This window comes from Thermobia domestica, chromosome 3 (genome assembly GCF_964235325.1).
Source record: "Thermobia domestica chromosome 3, izTheDome1.hap1.1, whole genome shotgun sequence".
NCBI lineage: Eukaryota > Metazoa > Arthropoda > Insecta > Zygentoma > Lepismatidae > Thermobia > Thermobia domestica.
Window position 1 is genome coordinate 148,192,054 of NC_137456.1, and position 18,048 is coordinate 148,210,101.

Consider the following 18,048-nt stretch of genomic DNA (forward strand, 5'->3'; position numbering starts at 1 on the left):
ATTGGTCTTCCAGTCAAGACTTTGAAAGCATTTCTACTTTCTTCCATTCTAGCTACATGACCTGCCCACCTAAGTCTCCTGGACTTGACGACCCTAACAATATTCGGTAAACCACATAAATTATGTAGTTCCTCGTTATGAAGTTTACGCCATTCCCCATTCCCATTTCTCTTGGGTCCGAATATTCGTCTCAGGATCTTGTTCTCAAATACTTTCAGTCTATGTTCTTCCCTCAGAGTAAGCGACCGTGTTTCGCAACCATACAGAACAACAGGCACGATTATCGTTTTATATATTTTAAGCTTCATATTCTTCGATAGAATTCGCGACAAGAGATTTTTAATATTTTAACGCATCCATAATTTGCCGTATTACGGTCCCGACACACTTCCATGTACTTAGTTTTCTCTGCATTTACTTCTAAATCCATGTCCCTGCAAGCCTTTTATAAGATCTCTGCATTTCTTTCTATTGTTCTCATATTATCCCCTATTAAATTTACATCATCAGCATATGCCATAACCTGGTGAATACCGTTTAACTCTAGGCCCTGGTTGCTATCTTTGGTTTTCCTTATAGCCTATTCGAGAACAAAGTAAAATAATAATAGCGACAATGCATCTCCTTGTTTCAGGCCATTTTCCACGTGAAAGCTCGTGTACAAAATTTTCCTACCCGGATTTTACGTTGGGATTCATTGGGATTTGAATACATATATTGACTAAAAACCACACTATAGTATTTGTTAATATTTTCTTCACTTCAAACAAACAATCAATTCACAATATACTTATCTAAAATGCAATTCATAGCATAACGTTTGTTAACATTTGCTACACTTAAAAAATCAATTCACAATATACTTATTTAAAACGCAATTTATATCATTATCAACACACATTTACACTTAATGGCGAATTTATGGTTTCTTGAATGTTTCTTATATTTTAAAGGGGAAAATTGTCAATATTTCCACATTTTCTTCTTTAAGGGTTTGCCTGCTTACCTATCTACGGAGTTGTATTCAGAAAAATATCTTTCAGAATCAACGTTGGAAGCTGGGAAAAAGATATAGCTTCAAAAGCACAGATAGCAAACTATCAGGGGCAAACTTTCACTAACAAACCGGTCTGAAAATAACAGAACTGATGGTCTTCTGTGAATCACGTTTTGTTGCAAAGGAAACTTGTGTTATTTTGTTAGTATTACAAGCCAACAATGTGATTTCACGAATCTACCTCTTTATGTAGTGCATTTCGGTGTTATTTTGAAAAATTACCAAATTCGCGTTATTTAGCGATTTAAAAACACCAAAAACGGCCTTCTATCATATGTTTAGATATATCTATATACTTTACTTTGCCTTTTGAAGTTATCGTTAAAACGAAAGCTTCACGTCTCTACCTATAGCTTTATTTCCTGAAAAGGTTTTGTGTAGCAAGCTCAAAAAAGTTTTCAATTCCTTTCCCGAAAGTGACCCCACCCCTCCAGGGCTGGAAATACACAGAACAACATGACCTAGATATATGTCCTATATATGAAAGTGCTCCGCAAGACTAGAAAAATAAGAATATAATATGCACAAAAAATATATCCTATATCAAGGTAGAAAATTATTATTTCATTATAAATGTCCTATATTAGTGAACTTATAAAGTTGAGAAAAGCATACTCATAATATCCAGTCAGCAGTAGGGTCTAATCATTTTGGAATCATAACTAATGTGACTAATCGATTGTTATGGCTAGATGTGGCACATTCGGTGTACGTACTTCAATTTTTTTAAATTTCCATAATTTCACATGTATACGTTGTTAGATCAGTATGTTTATTGCATATTCGTCAACTGCTCATCTAGACAAGTTGTTTGATATTTTACACGGAATAAAAGCGTTCAATAGATTTTGGTGAAAACTAGTTTTGGTGGTAACTTGAGCTCATTTACTCCATTCGAATAACTCTTTCTTTTTAGCTATATAAATCCGATTATTCACCCTCCAGATTTAAGCCATGTATCCACGACGAGACCCGGGTAAAGAGAGGGTAGAAGGCTCTGGCTAGATGTGTTTGCCGGAACTTGGCTTTTGTTTTTGGCTGTGTATGAGAGCCATGTAACTCACACGACACGGTCCTGGCAAAATGGTGCTGCCAGGCCCTGGCCCTTTTTTTAAGGTGTGGAAGCTATATAACTCACAGTGCCTCACGATCACTCTACGATGTGATAGTGAGGTTTATTAATATCGGATACTTATAGTGAAATAATCACTTCTTTTTGGTTTGTAAGCTTGATATAGGATGTAATTGGGTAGTGCATATTATATTCTTAATCTACTAGTTATGCGGAGCATTTTGATATATAGGACACATAGATCACATTGTTCTATATATTTCCTAGTTTGAAGAGGTGGAACTACTTCCGGGTAAGGAATTGAAACCTGTTTTGGAACTTGTTCGACAAACCATTTCAGGAAATATATAGGTTATCCTTAGATTCAAGGTTCAATATTGAACTCATCCCTTCTACATCATAGTGTATTAAGTGTGATAGTTATTAATTATGTGTTATATAAATTAACATTTTTATATAACGTAACATGGAGAACAGAAATTCAGTTTTCAGAAACCACGTACTTTCATTGCCTCTATATATGGTAAGGTTGTTGTTAAAATTCCAATTGATACTCCTTCAATTCCACACTTTTAAAATAGATTAAATGTTAGTTACATGGCAGGGAAAACTATTGACAAGAAATTGATTCTAATTATCATAACTGAGTATCTGTCGTAGGCGGTGGGGGAGGGGAAAATCGTAATTTTAAAGTTTATCATAATTTTGTGTATTATTCTTAACAGCATTTACTCTTTCCCGTTTTTCGTAATAACTTGCCAGCTTTTTTTATATTGGTAATTTTTTATATTGGCTCTTCATTTCATTACTGGAACGTATGTCCACACTATTAAAAGAAAAGGCAGTATGCTTGCAGGAGAACTGATATACCTCGAAACGATGAGCATTCTTAACTGAACTTAAGCACAAAACTAAAGTATGGAATAATTTGATATTTTGATAGTTCCCCTGTTCTCCTGCTAATAAACATTTAAGACAATCCTACAAAAGTGTTCTAATACACAATTTAATTTTCCTCATTTAGGAAAAAGGGAAATGTGCTAGCCTCTAATCTACCTGCAATGCAGGCCTTGGAAGGCCTATTCTTATACCGCTCATAGCTGTTAATAGTGGAAAATCTTGTACTTTCCTCTACTATCAATTGTATTTCGAAGAAATTTAATTTAATTTCTGATAGTTGTTACCTTATTATCATTATTATTATTATTATTATTATTATTATTATTATTATTATTATTATTTGTAGCTTACTCTGGGGTATACCCACGGAGTTGCAAATTGGGACCCGGCCTTCTTAAACAACTTCCTGGCCCCCAAATAGTGTTCGTCTGTTAAGTGTTTATTTAATCATGCCTACTGCAGTAAATGAAAAATGTTTATCATAGAAGAAGTAGATGGAAAAGTACCTACTTTTAGCACAGAAATATTAGGTTTAATAAAAACAAAACCGGAAATTTGAAAATTGTAAAGTTACCCCACTTTTCCCTTATAGACACGAAATTTTTGGAATGAATTCTCGAATTACGCATTTTCTGAATAAAGAATAAAAAAATTGCATACTAAAAATTGTTCCGTTTAATAGCCGAATTTTTAAAAGGCTAAAATATATTCAAATTATTTTCAGTGAGGAGTTTACAGTATGCACGAGACTTCATACCTTCAACAGAAGATACTACCCATATGAGTACGTTTTATATGAAAGATCAAAAATTTGCATAGTATTCTATAGAGATTGATCTCTTTTCCCCTTTAGAAGCAGAATTGTCGAAAGATGTATGCTCTTACTTCTAATTTAAGAGTTTAAATACTGAATTTCACGCATCTAATTTAAGTGAATCATCACATTAGGTAATTTCACAATAGAAGATTCATAATTTGTAATAAAGAAATTGCAACTCTTCGAATAGAAATTTGTAATATGCTAGCATAATTTTGAAAGAAAAGAGAAAACAAGTATCCAATCATGATTCAGGGGAAGCTCATATGCCGAATTCCATCTTCCTAACGTGAAATACTTTAGTCCTGAAAAATAATTATCTTTCTTTAAAACCTACCTTGGAATACGCATTTCAAAAACGATTCTTTTTTCTCTTGTTTCCATGGCTAATGGAGTTTCGTGTTCAAGTTTTTTGTTCCTAGTTATAGTAGTATAGTCTCTATGTTGATGAATGAGTCGCTTTCAATCTTTAATATAACAGTATAGGTATGAAAGGAAAATATATTCTAAACCACGTCATCTTGTAGTAACAACGAACGTGCCACATTAGTTTAAAAGTGATAAGTAGAATTACTAGAATCTCGTCATTGAGAGCTCTAATAATTTCCATAACGAAGAAGCGTGCTTGCATACACACGACACATTATGTGGTGTCACCGGCTGTAATATGGGCCAGAATTGTCGGTCAGAATGCTTCATGGGCTCTTGCGATACAAAGCTTATTAAGCTCATTATACAAAGATATTACTTTGAAATATTGCCGCACCCGCCTTATTTTCCTAATTTGGGACCAAGAGATTTTTCCCAGTTACTATAGATTAAGAATCTATACTTTAAGGTTGCCATTTTGACGCCAAAGATGACGTCATAATAGTAGAGGTGAAACAATGGTTTTCTATGGAATTTGCAGAGCTCTGCAATGATTGGGAGAAGTGCGTAATTATACCCGGAGCATTTATAAAGAAGCCTTAAGAAAAAAACGCGAAAGTTAATACTTTGTCCTTATTAATTCACGCTTATACTTAAAACTTCCCGATAGTTCATAGTATGCTTTATCTTTGTTTAATATTATATTTAAACAAATGTTACAGTCCGTAACCATAATATAACTGTCATTTTGCTAGTCACAATGAAAAAGCTTGATTAGTGCGTATACCTTAGTATAAGTTTCATCTTAAGAGGTGACGTGGTTATTATATATCATTAGGCTAAATTTTTAGATTCAGAAAATAATTCGTTTTCCTCGATTTTCACAGAAACTACATATGAAGATCTTCAATCACCTACACTGAGAAAAATTTACGGATAAAAAGTACGTAAATTACTATGATTTTTAGGAAACTGCAGAAGAATAACTTTTCAACACTATGGAGAATGATAATTGTTCTCGTCCGTTTTACGTATATTTTCTCCTTACTTTCCTAGATAAGAAATGACGTCAAAACTTATGAAAGATATGAAGTCATAGATAATGACAGTAATAATGGAGCGACGCCATTACTGGCCATGTTAAAACTCAAGTGTAATGGAAAAAACACAAAACAGGAATGTTAAGTTTCCAGCTGTTGCTACACATTCGCCGAGGCAAACATGAAAAAATCACATAAAGGAATGGTAAAAACTCCGTCCTTAGCTGCGTTTAAACCTATGTGGATCCTTAAGCACTGTATATTCCAGCTAAATCTGCATTCCCTACTATGAAAATCCCATGGCGAATGGATACGAATACATGCTTTGACTGCATTGTAGTCCTTATGCATACACTTTCGTACCAAGGTGTAATGAAATGATTCCAATCAGTCATTGACGAAATTAATGAAAGGAAGACTAAAACCCAATCCAGCAATGTTTTTTCTCATGCGCATAGAGACTTTTTCTCCAAGCACCGTAGTAAAGCTTGCTATAAGTAATGCACAAAAATACTGATGGAACGTAGACTCCACCACAGAGGACTAAAATACAATGCAAGCTCCTCCGTGGCTAAGCGGTTAGCGTACGCGTCTTTGGTGTGGGAGGCTCGGGTTCGATTCCCGGCGGGGGCTCATGTGTTTCGGTTTCCACATCAATCAATAGGTCCCCGTCTCATGTAGCCTTGCTGCTGGAAAGGGACGTAAAACTCAAAATCAACTCAACAAAATACACTCCTTTGAAATATGCAAATTGTAGGCACCCATTTAAAGCAAACGAGAGTTTTTTTTTTAAACACGACTATCTTTTCCGGCTAGATTCATGTTAGAGGGTTGCTCCCTCTCTTAGGGAACCGAAGTGTGATAATAGTAGATGTGGGCGACTTCAGAGGATCTCAGAATTCTTTACTAAATCTTGTTACTATTATCAAAGACTTAAGAACCTTTGCGGGCCTTAACATCAGGCAGGGTAAGTGTGAAAAAGCAATTACCTAGGTACATGAAGTACAGTAACGTTAAGTTTGAACATGGAGAATTATAAATAAGATACAACTTAATTGTCATTATATAAGTGTATATACTTTCTAGATGAGGATGATAGATGAGGCGAAGTGCATGATTACATCACAACACAGGGAAAATTTAGTTGACGAGTGAAGTTATCTTCTCGCCTAGGGGCTATTCTAGGCATTAATGAAGACAAATGGAAGCCAATGTTGGTTGTGGATGGATTTGTTGTGCAACATAGGCTGGAGAAATGAGCGGAAGATTGTCATGAACTTGATAGTCTGGAAGTAATTCCAGATCAGGGCATCAGGAGGTAGTGTCTAGCAGTACAGAGTATATAGGAGTGATAAAGGGAGATGGAAATATCGAAATGACAATGGATGGAGTGCCATATTCATATTGTCAGAAGTAGAGATGGTGTGCTTGAGAACGTTTGCGTGGGTAGGTGAGAGGTAACTTTTCTAGATGAAACTGTAGAGATGTAAACTCAATACAGTGTGATACAGCTCTGCTGTTGGGCTAGGCAACTTGATTCGAAATGCAATACGTACTGCATGTCTCTCTAGAACTAGAAGCTTTTCGTAGATGGAGCGTGTAGCAGCAATCCATGCAGTATAACCGTATGTTAGAGTCGGGCGTAGAAAATATTTGTAGGTAGTAGCTTCGTAGCTTTGTAGGTTTGTAGCTTCAATTCTGTAGTAGGTTTCAAGCTCCATGATGTTCCAGTTAACCTCTTTAAGAGGTTTAGTCTATTTTATGCCTTGATGGTGATTGTTTGAAGATGAGCTTTTAATGCTAGATGTTTATCGAAGATAATGCCCAGGTAGGTCACTGTCTAGAGCGCCTCTATAGGTGAGTGATTGACGTGAGGTATAAGACCGTTGGGATATCGACGAACTCGTGAGGTTTTCTTAGATAGAATGAACATAATAGCTTTAGCGTTTGTGGCATTATTGTGAGTTGCTATTTACTTCACCAGCGGAGAACATTATCAATTGCTGTATGCAGAGATGTATTTATCGATTGTATAGTCGATCCCAAGGCGAGGAAGGCAGTGTCGTCGGCGTATTGCAAAAGATGGACTTTATCTGGAAGTGGAGGCATAACGGCAACATAGAGAATGTAGAGAAGTGGGGACAAATCCGATCCATGAGGTACTCCGGACAGCAAAAATATAGGGTGTGATAGACAGTTACTTATGGAAAAATCGGAGAGACGGCCCACTAAGAAGTTGTACATCAATTGGATATATCTGACTCGAAAACGGAACAGTATTAATTTATAGGTTCCACACTTTGTTAAACTCTTTCTCTAGATTAAACATTGAAAAACATGATGGTTTGTAATGGTGCTTAACGAATGTGGATAAGCCAAACAGTTGAGCATTGATGAATTAGCCTGGTCGAAATCCTGCTTGATGGATGGGAAGAAGCTGGCGACTTTCGATGTATGTACGACTCGTATGTAGACGTCGGACAAGAATAAGTTTTAAGATCTTACTGAAGTTGAACGTTAATTGATAAGATAAGATGATACGCTTTCAGGTGGTTTCTGCGGCTTTGGAAACATTAACGTCTTTGAAGACTTCCATTGGATAGGATAATAGCCTGTTAGAAGATTGAAGGTAAAGATGCACACAAGTAGAGTAAGCAATGGAAGCGGAGTTTCTTTGATATGTCGATAAGTGATATCAAATCTGGTGCACGATTACGTTTATTTCGAACAACAGTAGTTATGTCCTGAGCTGTTATTGGTTCTGTTAGAGGTTAATTATGTAGAAGAGTATGGTACTTGCGAGTTTGTAAAGAAGGAGATGAAGTATTGACTGTGTCTGCAGGATGGCGATAAGTATGCGTAGACCCATTAGGTGTGAATATTGTTTGAAGAAATGCAGAGAAAGCATTGGCTTTGTCTGTATCTGTTTGAATTCGATATTCCCCTTGTGATAGTGGGTAAGGCGTTTTGGTGTACTTTTCACAAAGAGTGTTAAAACGTTTCCAATACTTCGTGGGATGATTGAAATCAGAGAGAGAGAGAGAGAGAGAGAGAGAGAGAGAGAATTACATGTTTTAACCCAACAGTGTAGTTTGTAAGCACATGTGCAGCTTTTTTTACCATCCGCTGAAGTTGCTGATAATGACGAAGTTATTCAGATTGTCGGTCCTTTGAAAATCTCGATAGAACTGTCGGGAGCAGGTAAGGAATGTGAGTTATTGCGGAAGTAATGCTGTAAAGAAGCTTTAAGTTTTACGTCCCACGCTTATGCCGGTAGGCTAAAGGAGACGGTGATGATGAGAGATGAGTGAAAATAGTGGAATGAAGAAAGTGGGAGGAAACGGGAGGACTCCAAGAAAACCCACGAGCACGGTGTTTGCCCACCACAAAATTCATACGGCGCTAGCTGGGATCGAACCACGGACCCCAAGCACCGGAAGTGAACGCTCTACAACTGAGCCACCGCACCCCCAAGGAAGTAATGCTGGCCGGTATTGGTGGAGGTAGAAATTGGTATGAACAGAGAATTTGCCTCCTGGATTGTGGTTGTGATAGTGTCTATGCAAGTGTAGAGTTCGTCTTCTGTAGTGAGTGGCTCTAATTTCTCTACAGCTGTCATTAGATGAGCTCGATACTGATCCCAGTTTGCTTTGTCAAAGCGGAGACTAGTGCTCTAGAAATGATTGGAGGAATTGATAGTAGTTGTACGGAGCTGAAGTTTAATTGGAACATGGTCACTGGCGACTGGATCAAGAACATCAATATGTACTTGGGATACTAGATTAGTTGAAGTAATGTCGATGCCCGGAGTAGTTTGTGAAACAGGTCTTGTATGTTTAGGCAGATTGTGAATGATGCCAAGTGTATGTGTTATAATGAAGTTTCGGAATATGGTTCTGTCTTGCTCTAATCTACTATGCATGTTGAAATCGGTCATGATTATAAATTGTTTATAATTATCAGAAATATACTGAACAAAGGATTTAGGTAGTGGATGTCCGGAGCTGATGTAAATGGTGGGAACAATGATGGCTACGTTATGGAACTATAATGTGAGTAGTAGGTACTCAGGAAGACGAGGTAAATTTATTACAATAATGTCTGCGAGATGGAACACTATGAGGAAAACGCACGGTTGTTCCCCCATTTCCTCGTTTGGGCGGTGCAGAGGAGCGAGAGGGTTCGACACGATGCTTTCTGTTATATATTTATGTGCTATTAGTTAGGAGACTCTCTATGATGCATTGCAATGATGTTAAAACTCGAACCATGAATCTGAGGCCTGTAGCGTTATGGATTCTCAGAACTTTCTGAAGAGCGTGTCCTTCGTAGGTTAGTTCTTGTTCAATCGCCTCATTGGCGCAAAAAGGATCTACACCCGAATAACCGTGGGAAGCAGTGGTATACGTCGTGGAGGAGACATTTGTTTTTGTTTAGATGCATTAAGACTGCTAAGCTGAGCATCTTTGCCAAATATATCGATAGGCACTTTGTTCTTAATAGTGGTGAGTAAATTAGGATCCTCAGCTTTAAAAATATATGCATTGCTAGTCTTGACAATTTCCTTTAACGAAGCTCTAGGGAGACATTTGCGAAGTTGTATAACGATGTGCTTTTCGTTCAAGAATTTACTGTCGAATTTTGTCAATAGAAATGAGTAAGTTTTTGCAGATGGTAGGCTGGAATAATCAGAAACTGGGGATGGTTCGGTTTCCATGTTGTTAGTACCTATCTCTACATACAAAGTTTTAAGCGGCGTTTTAGTAGGTGGTGAAAGTTGCAAACGAGTAGCATAGGTACCATGGTTTGTTGAAGAGTGTAAAGCTACAGAATGAACGGAACTTTGAGATGCGTTGCTAGTACGAACAATTAGTTCTTCTGACCGCTCTTTTCCTTTATCTACCTTAGTCGAACAACCGGAAGGTCCACGAATGAGACCAGGGAACATGTGTCAACCGCTTATGGATTTGCCAGTGTCTACGCCAGAGTACGCCATTTGAAAACCGCCTAGTGGGATAAGATTGAGTATGAGATGATGAGAGATGCCGATGAGTGATGTTGATATTCCCAAAATATAAACGACCCTCCAAAATTGACAACGTCCGTCAATCACCTAAATAACGTATGTCTGGGATGCTCACAAATGCGTATGATCAGGTACAGCCAGATCAACAGTTGTAAGAGAGGCTTGGTTCTGCTCAAAAGTAAAGATGAACAGCGAGAGCTTTTTTTCTTTGTCGTCTACCCGTTTAAAGGGTTGCCTCCTTTCTTCGGGAAAGTGTTTCATCATAATTTCTGATGCTATAAAAATAATTGTTGGTCTAAGAGATTTTCTCCTTTATTCACCATTTTAGACTAATTAACGCATATATACAATAGACATAAGCTCGAATAAGTATCATACATAAATTAACAAATAATAACAAATATAATACAGTATGTATGTGTGCATGAAGGCAGTTAGAAATATGAAACGAGAACAAAATGAATTTTTATGAAGACATGAAGGCTAAGAGCTTGAACATAATAACAAAAAAGAAAATAGTAACAGGAATAACAATTGAATGAAATATTAATATTTTGAAATGAGGTCGAATTGTACTGGACACCACAAAACTAGGAAGACGTAGATTCTGTTAGTGAACGTATGAAGTTATCTTCTGTTCCTGGGGCTATTCAGGAACTGATGGAGATAGGAGAGGTCAATGTTAGTTAGTTATTACTGTGCATATGGTGGATATATGGAAGATGGCAGATGGCGTGGATTATATATGGCAAAATACTTCTGGGTCTAGATTGGCAGGATCCATGTGCAAATGGTACAGTTAGATAGTGTTGGAGCAGAATGTCAACGTATCGTGGCGGTGCATCATTGTCTCGCTCATATCGTAGTATATCCTGAAGCATTGTGTGTCGTAAATCAAAACGTTTCGTAATGTAGCTAATGCTAAGCTGTTCTAGATGGGTGAGCAACAGTGGAAAATCTATGAGATCGTAGAGAAGTGTGGTTGTGCTTCCTAAGTAAATTCGATAGGCCAATCTAAAAGCATGCCGTTCCATTATAGACAATTCTTATAAAATTTGTCGGAGCTGCGGCTCAAAGTGTATGGCCATAGGTTAAAGTACTTTTCATAAAAGCTTTGTAAGTGTGGAGGCCAGTAAGTGGCCGTAAACCCCAGCTGGTGCGAACTAAACGTTTAAGTAAATTTAATCTGTTCTTGCTTGAGTAACGATTTTCTTAAGATGCGAAGTCTACGTAAGCTTTGTATCAAATATCACCCCAAGGCAAGTAAGAGATGACATAAGAGGAATTTATTAAATATTCACTGGACAACACGCAAGAGGAACCTGCGTGTTGTCCATGTGAATATTTAATAAATTCGGATTACGAAACACTCTGGATCGTCTGTGTGGTGGTAGAAAGATGACAGATTGCGTTTCCGCTGAGTTAATACTGAGTCTCCAGACCAGCGGACGAATGTATCGATAACTGGTTGCATGAGTCTTGTGTGAGGTATTGTGAGAAATGCTGTGTCATCAGCAAACTGACAGACATGAACGTGAGGACTGAGTCTGAGATCAGTAACGTATAGTAAGTATAACAAAGGAGACAGAGAAGAATCTTGAGGTACGCAAGATTATATGAAAATTGGGTGTGATAAAGCGTTGTTCATAGAAATTTACGCAAGACGACCTGCTAAAAAAAGTATTGATTAATCGTGTGTAATATATGGTAGCATATAATTATGTAATTTGTATATCAAGCCAGAGTGCCAGAGTATAGAGCGGATTTTTCGCTCTTTACTGTGTATGAATGCGTAGGTGTTATTATCATGACAAACTTTCATTCCTGACGTAAAGTTTGTACTTTACAATAAACGTTTTCACATTATTGAGCATTTTTTAACATTATAATGCAAAAAATGCATTGCAAGGAAAATTTGTTCTTTCTGCGATACTTTCTTTACTCATATCAAAAATCACGTACCGGATAGGATAGCGTGTAATATCTTTATTCTTGAAAGACACTTATCTCCTTGGATGACCACGTTTATTTGTTCAGTCTGGAATATATTCTGAGCATTACAGAAATGGAAAAGTTTCCTATCGTTACGGACCTACGTTGTCGTTATCGTTTATCAGGTACTACAAATGTTTCTGGAAAGGATAAAATACAGCATATTGTATTTTCGCTTCGACAAATTAAACATATAATGCTTTTAAGTGAAAATTTACATAATTAAGTACGGGATCAGGAAAAAAATCAACTTTACATGTCTTTACTGTTAAATTTTCGATGACAGTTTTTCTCAGTGTATATAATTTTGTTGAGCATAATGAGATATATCTGTTGGTATATGTATTTTCTTTGGTGCTTTTTTCGTTAAAGACTAATAATAGTAGAGGATTCAGGAATGCACTGACTTTATTTTAATTCAGTAAATGAAGATATATTAATTCAGTAAATGAATAACTTATCCCTTGTTCTCACCTGCTCCAACAGTTCCACTAAGATTAGGACTACAATCCTTACCCTTCGTCTTATGGATGCACAAAATGCATAAGATCATGCATATAAATGAAAATTTCATTAATACCATCTCTAGCCGTATTCTGCAAAAAGAAAGAAAAAAAGAAATAACGTTTCATATTTATGTTCATTAACTGAATGAGTCGTTTCAGCAGCTGGACTTATCGAAAAGCAAATCAATTTTAATTTTGTGATTTAAATATCATCTGTCAGAGCAAATTAGCTATGTCAGAAAAACTCAAGTAGTGCGGCAGTATGAAAAGTGTTCATATAGTGGGTACTGAAATTCAGAAACTAAGGGAAAAATACAAAGGAGTGAAGATAGATTTTTTTAATGAATCGAAAATAGACTTTTACGCTTTAATCAGATTTCAATTACAGTTTGTTTTGCTGCATAATACATTTCTTTCAGCAGTACTTTTATCCTAACATAACTTTTTTGTTTGTTTTGGCATTATATTTCTTCTCCAGTAAAAGAAAACTAATACTTTTGAATAAAGCTTGTACTTATTTATTGGCTGTGTATAGCTACAGCTACCATATTTCTTCTATTTTAAACTGGAACATTTTGGTCAGAGTAAATCTTGTAAATCAGAATACAGTTCTCCTATCGGTAGCAAGTACCTAAGAGCACAAGAGACATTTTGTTATTTCATTACTGTTGGACGTATCAGTAATGATGATTAGGAAAGTAACACACATCTTGGATCCTAGGATTATAAGTGAAATGTTTGACGTAGTTATGTGCGCCATATCTATATTCAAGTGTAGCTTGCTACATATTAAAATTACATATGTTGCTGCTAATCTATAAAGACTTTTTCAGAAAAACAATATTAACTGACATCAATAACACAGCTAAACAGCAGATGATACGAATAAGATAAAAAGCGCTTAAAAGAGAAAAATAGTTCGTATTATTTACAAACATTTTTGGATTCTCTGTGAAGCTTACAAATTAATGAATCATAAAATTAGTATACAATCTTATTTTATGTTAGTTATTAATTTATTGACTAACAACAGACTTCAACATATTTTACAGATAATAGTTATGAATTATTTTCTGCTCGTAAGCGTTTTATTATAACTATTTTCTGTTTTCATTTTTCTACTTTATAGCTCTTTTGATGAAGTCATTTAATAGTGTTTTTCTAATAAAGATTTTATTATTTGCTTTTTAATGTGTTTTTGAAGTCGGATGTTTTTCTTTTAAGTTTGACTAAGTTCTCGAATTTTCTTCATCTGAGTACTTTAGTTAAATACCTGACCTAAACATAGGGAACTAACTTACTATAAAACAGGTCGCCTACGAAACATGGATGAAGAAATATATTTTTAAAAATCGGTCTACTCGTTACGGAGTTACACTTTAATTCATACATAATATTAACTATGAGCTGTTCAGAAGTTTCGTTTTCTAGATCCAAAGACTGTGATTAGACATTGATGAAATTTACGTAGAACTTGAGAGAATATGCATTCTAAGAAACAACGAAAGAATAATCAAAATCGGTAAAACTATGTTGAAGTTATGTGTTGCTTTATAAAATGGATAAGGAATAATTTGGCTATTGTTAGTAGCTTGATTAAATTTAACGTAATCTATCCGAAATCTTATTTGCACTATAAATCAAACACATGTATACTATATTATATAACCTAAATTCTTTATTCCTCTTCCATTTAACTGTATCCTTGTTATTATATCTTTAGACAATTATCTCCTTGAATCTTTCTCAATTCATATACTTATAATGTTGCTAATCCTTGTCCTTACGACATATATTCATAATCTTTCAATACATCTTGTTTATCTTAATCAACATAACAACCACAGATTATAAATCTTACGCTACACTGTATGTGTAGTCTACCGTGACACTTTCTACCAACACTCTCTCCCCTTTACATTTTTGTTTTTATATTAAATCCAACCACTGCTCTTTTTAGGAACTCTTGGACTGACTTCAATCCTTTCTCTTAGCTGTATCTTCTAAATGCAACTTTGCCAAAGGCTTCATAAACCTAGGCATTAATAAGATCCTGGTCTTTATTGTTTTATCACTGGCAACGCTGGAAATTATGCCTTCACTGCTATCCCTGCTGGAAACTTTGCCGTCACTGGCAACTCTGGGAACTAAATTCGAAACTATGCTTTTATTATCCTCCTTATGTACGCTTTTCCATTTAGAGTTGTAATCCCGAATTGACTTGTTGAATCTAAGCTTCCTTCTAGCAATCTCAGCTCCAACTTTTTCGTTGTTCTGCTTATCTTCCCATGGTTCCTTCATCTTCTTCTTCTCCGCTTCTTCCACCTGACCACTTCTAACCTTTACTGATGACTGATGGTGATTTCTAGATTTCTATCTTAATTGATCATTGGCTTCTAGACTTGCAACTAGATTGCTGGCTTGATCTGTTGAAATTTGCGGCTCTTACTGGATTAGATTACACTTTGCTCGAGGGACTTCTGAAATTTCTGTGGTTTTAATTTTATGCTTCCACTCGAACTTGGGATTCAACCCTTTGCCAAACATGCCCTTGCATAATGACCTATAAACAGGCATGTAAAACATCGTTTAGATGTAGCTCGACATATCATATTGTTATGAACTCCTTTACATCTTGAACGCACCTTAAACTTTTCACTAGTGTGGACGGTGAAGTTATAGAGTAATCATATTGCTGTTCAATTGTTGTTTACCAGCTTCCCCTTTAGTTGACACTTTAATGAACATATTTCGGCTTTTAATGCAGTTATCTCCAGATTTTCTCCGTTGAAATTCCTCTGCAATCCAAGTTGTAACTTTTGCGCCAACCATAATCTGTATCTGCTCCCACCAACTTGAGAGCATAGATTGCTTAGGGTTTGACTGCGCCATTTGTTACTTTACAAAATGCGAAAGGAATAATTTGGCTAGTGTTAGTAGCTTGATTAAATTTAACGTAATCTATCCGGAATCTTATTTGCACTATAAATCAAACACATGTATACTATATTATATAACCTGAATTCTTTATTCCTCTTCCATTTAACTGTATCCTTGTTATTATACCTTTAGACAATTATCTCCTTGAATCTTTCTCAATTCATATACTTATAATGTTACTAATCCTTGTCCTTGCGACATATATTCATAATATTTCAATACATCTTCTTTATCTTAATCAACATAACAACCACAGACTATAAATCATACGCTACAAGTATGTGTAGTCTACCTTGACACTTTCTACCAACATTATGCATGTACTATTACATCCTCATTACATTTTTATTTGATCAATGAGGTATTACACTCCTTTTTTATGAAAAGAGAAATAATCAAAATTGGTTCATTTATGTCGAAGTTATGCACGAACATCCACACAACACACACACACACACACACACACACACACACATATATATATATATATATATATATATATATATATACTCTTCTATGATAAGCATAATTTTCTACAGCACTGGGAGAAAATGAAGTTTGCACACACAATAATATAAAATTTGACATTCCTTTGAAACATGTCTGAATTTTTCAAATTTTAAAATTAAATAAGAGAAAATCACTGTTTAGCCCCTCTTCTCGTGACGTAAACATAAAAAGTTCATTTTCCTTATGCAAGAATCAATCTTAGTTTTTGGAAATTTATGATTAATCTGATGCTCACTGGCATTTCCAGAGTAAAACTTGGATTTTTCTATAAATATTCACTATTTTGCGATTCCTCCCTGTGCCTCTTAATACGGTTCGTTACCAAAATAACACTCCATATCAAAAAATACAGACCTCTTTACTACAAAAAAAAATAGTTAATTTTTAGATTTTTGTAACACACTACTCACCACTTTTTACGCTCACTGTCCCCAAAACGAAGAGCCTTTTCCAAAATAATGTTTGATGCTACTGCACTAGTATTGCGGATGAGTGTTATTGCATTTTGTAGCAAATAATACCCATTTGCTCCAAAATATTTAACAGTAATTATACTGGACAACAAATTTTAACTTTTTTCATGCTTCGGAAAAGAAAAGTACATTTTCTTATGCAAATGAGGATGTTGAATACGAAAATTAAAATAAAAATCTTGAATTCGTTCGCCTTTAAGCGTAACCGACAGAAATATGTGTTACGTAGTATTGACACTTTTAGTCTTGAATTGTCTATCTGGCCTTCCACTTAAGCACCATTGCTTCAATCTTGTCACCCGAGTATCGTTGTACATACGTCATTAGCTTCAGAATAAAGAAAGTTTCAAAATGCTATTATGCACATGTGTGCATGATGTGTAACAGGAGGGAAATTTAAGTAAACTTGGGAATTTCCCGTCCGAATTCCCGTTTTTTCAATGTGGCACCCCTGCTACGGAATCTGCTAAAGACACGCAACTATATGATAGTAGTTGGGTGATCTTTAAAGCTACTGTAGTTTATACGTAATATATGTGCCAAGTATCATTGTAATATCTACAATGGGTTTGATGGAAAAATATTTCTCAGTTATGCTTGACAATACCAAATTTCATATAAGGTAACGTGAGATATAAAACAAAGAGAATTCAAACTTTACCATTTATTTGAGTATCATGAACTATACGTCATTCTTTTCAGAATAAAACATGTTTTCAAATGATACACTCCGCATAAAAAAAAGCAACAGCTAACGCTTGCAGCTAGGCAACCCAATATACACCTTCTTGTCCCATAATCGTGTCTGGTAAAGGTAATCTCTCTCCTCCTTTCTTCTCTCTCATACTAAAATTATCTAACAGCATGAACGCATAGTAACGATAAAACGAAATAACAAAACAGAGACGAAGCAAGACTCACAAGTTGATTTAGGAAGAAACTGAAACACACACAATGAAAAATTGAAACTAATGGATGTATATTACACAGAGATTCAGAAATGAGGGAGAGAGAGAAGGCGAGAGAAAAAGAGAAAGAAAAGGGAGAACAGATGAAAATGTAGAATTTTAAACTTAGTAAGAAAAGAACCTAGCATTATAAAGTTCCGTTACCAGAAATCCAACAGTAATATAGAAATAACGTTTGTTTTTATATTTTTTGCACGACTATTCAAATATATAGAGGATGCTTGAAACATTCATTAAGTCTCTTTCATAAATAATAGCATATTCAATATCCAGTAGAACTGTAGATCTAACAGACACATCTAAGATAATGTCAAAAATTGAATACACATGCTTTCTTTCCGCGTGATTCGGTTGTAAATTCAGTAGTGTTGATTGGGC

The 18,048-nt window shown here is 35.5% G+C and overlaps 1 protein-coding gene across 1 annotated transcript in view; it reads right to left on the reverse strand.

The window, feature by feature from the left end:
• LOC145681534 (uncharacterized) overlaps window positions 1-12,865 on the reverse strand; it is an 81,656-nt gene extending 68,791 nt beyond the window's left edge. Inside the window, exon 1 of the mRNA XM_081753180.1 lies at window positions 12,748-12,865. Coding sequence (XP_081609306.1) covers window positions 12,748-12,856 — 109 coding nt within the window. The 5' untranslated portion in view covers window positions 12,857-12,865. The remainder of the gene's footprint in view (window positions 1-12,747) is intronic.
• Between the last annotated feature and the right edge of the window lie 5,183 nt (window positions 12,866-18,048).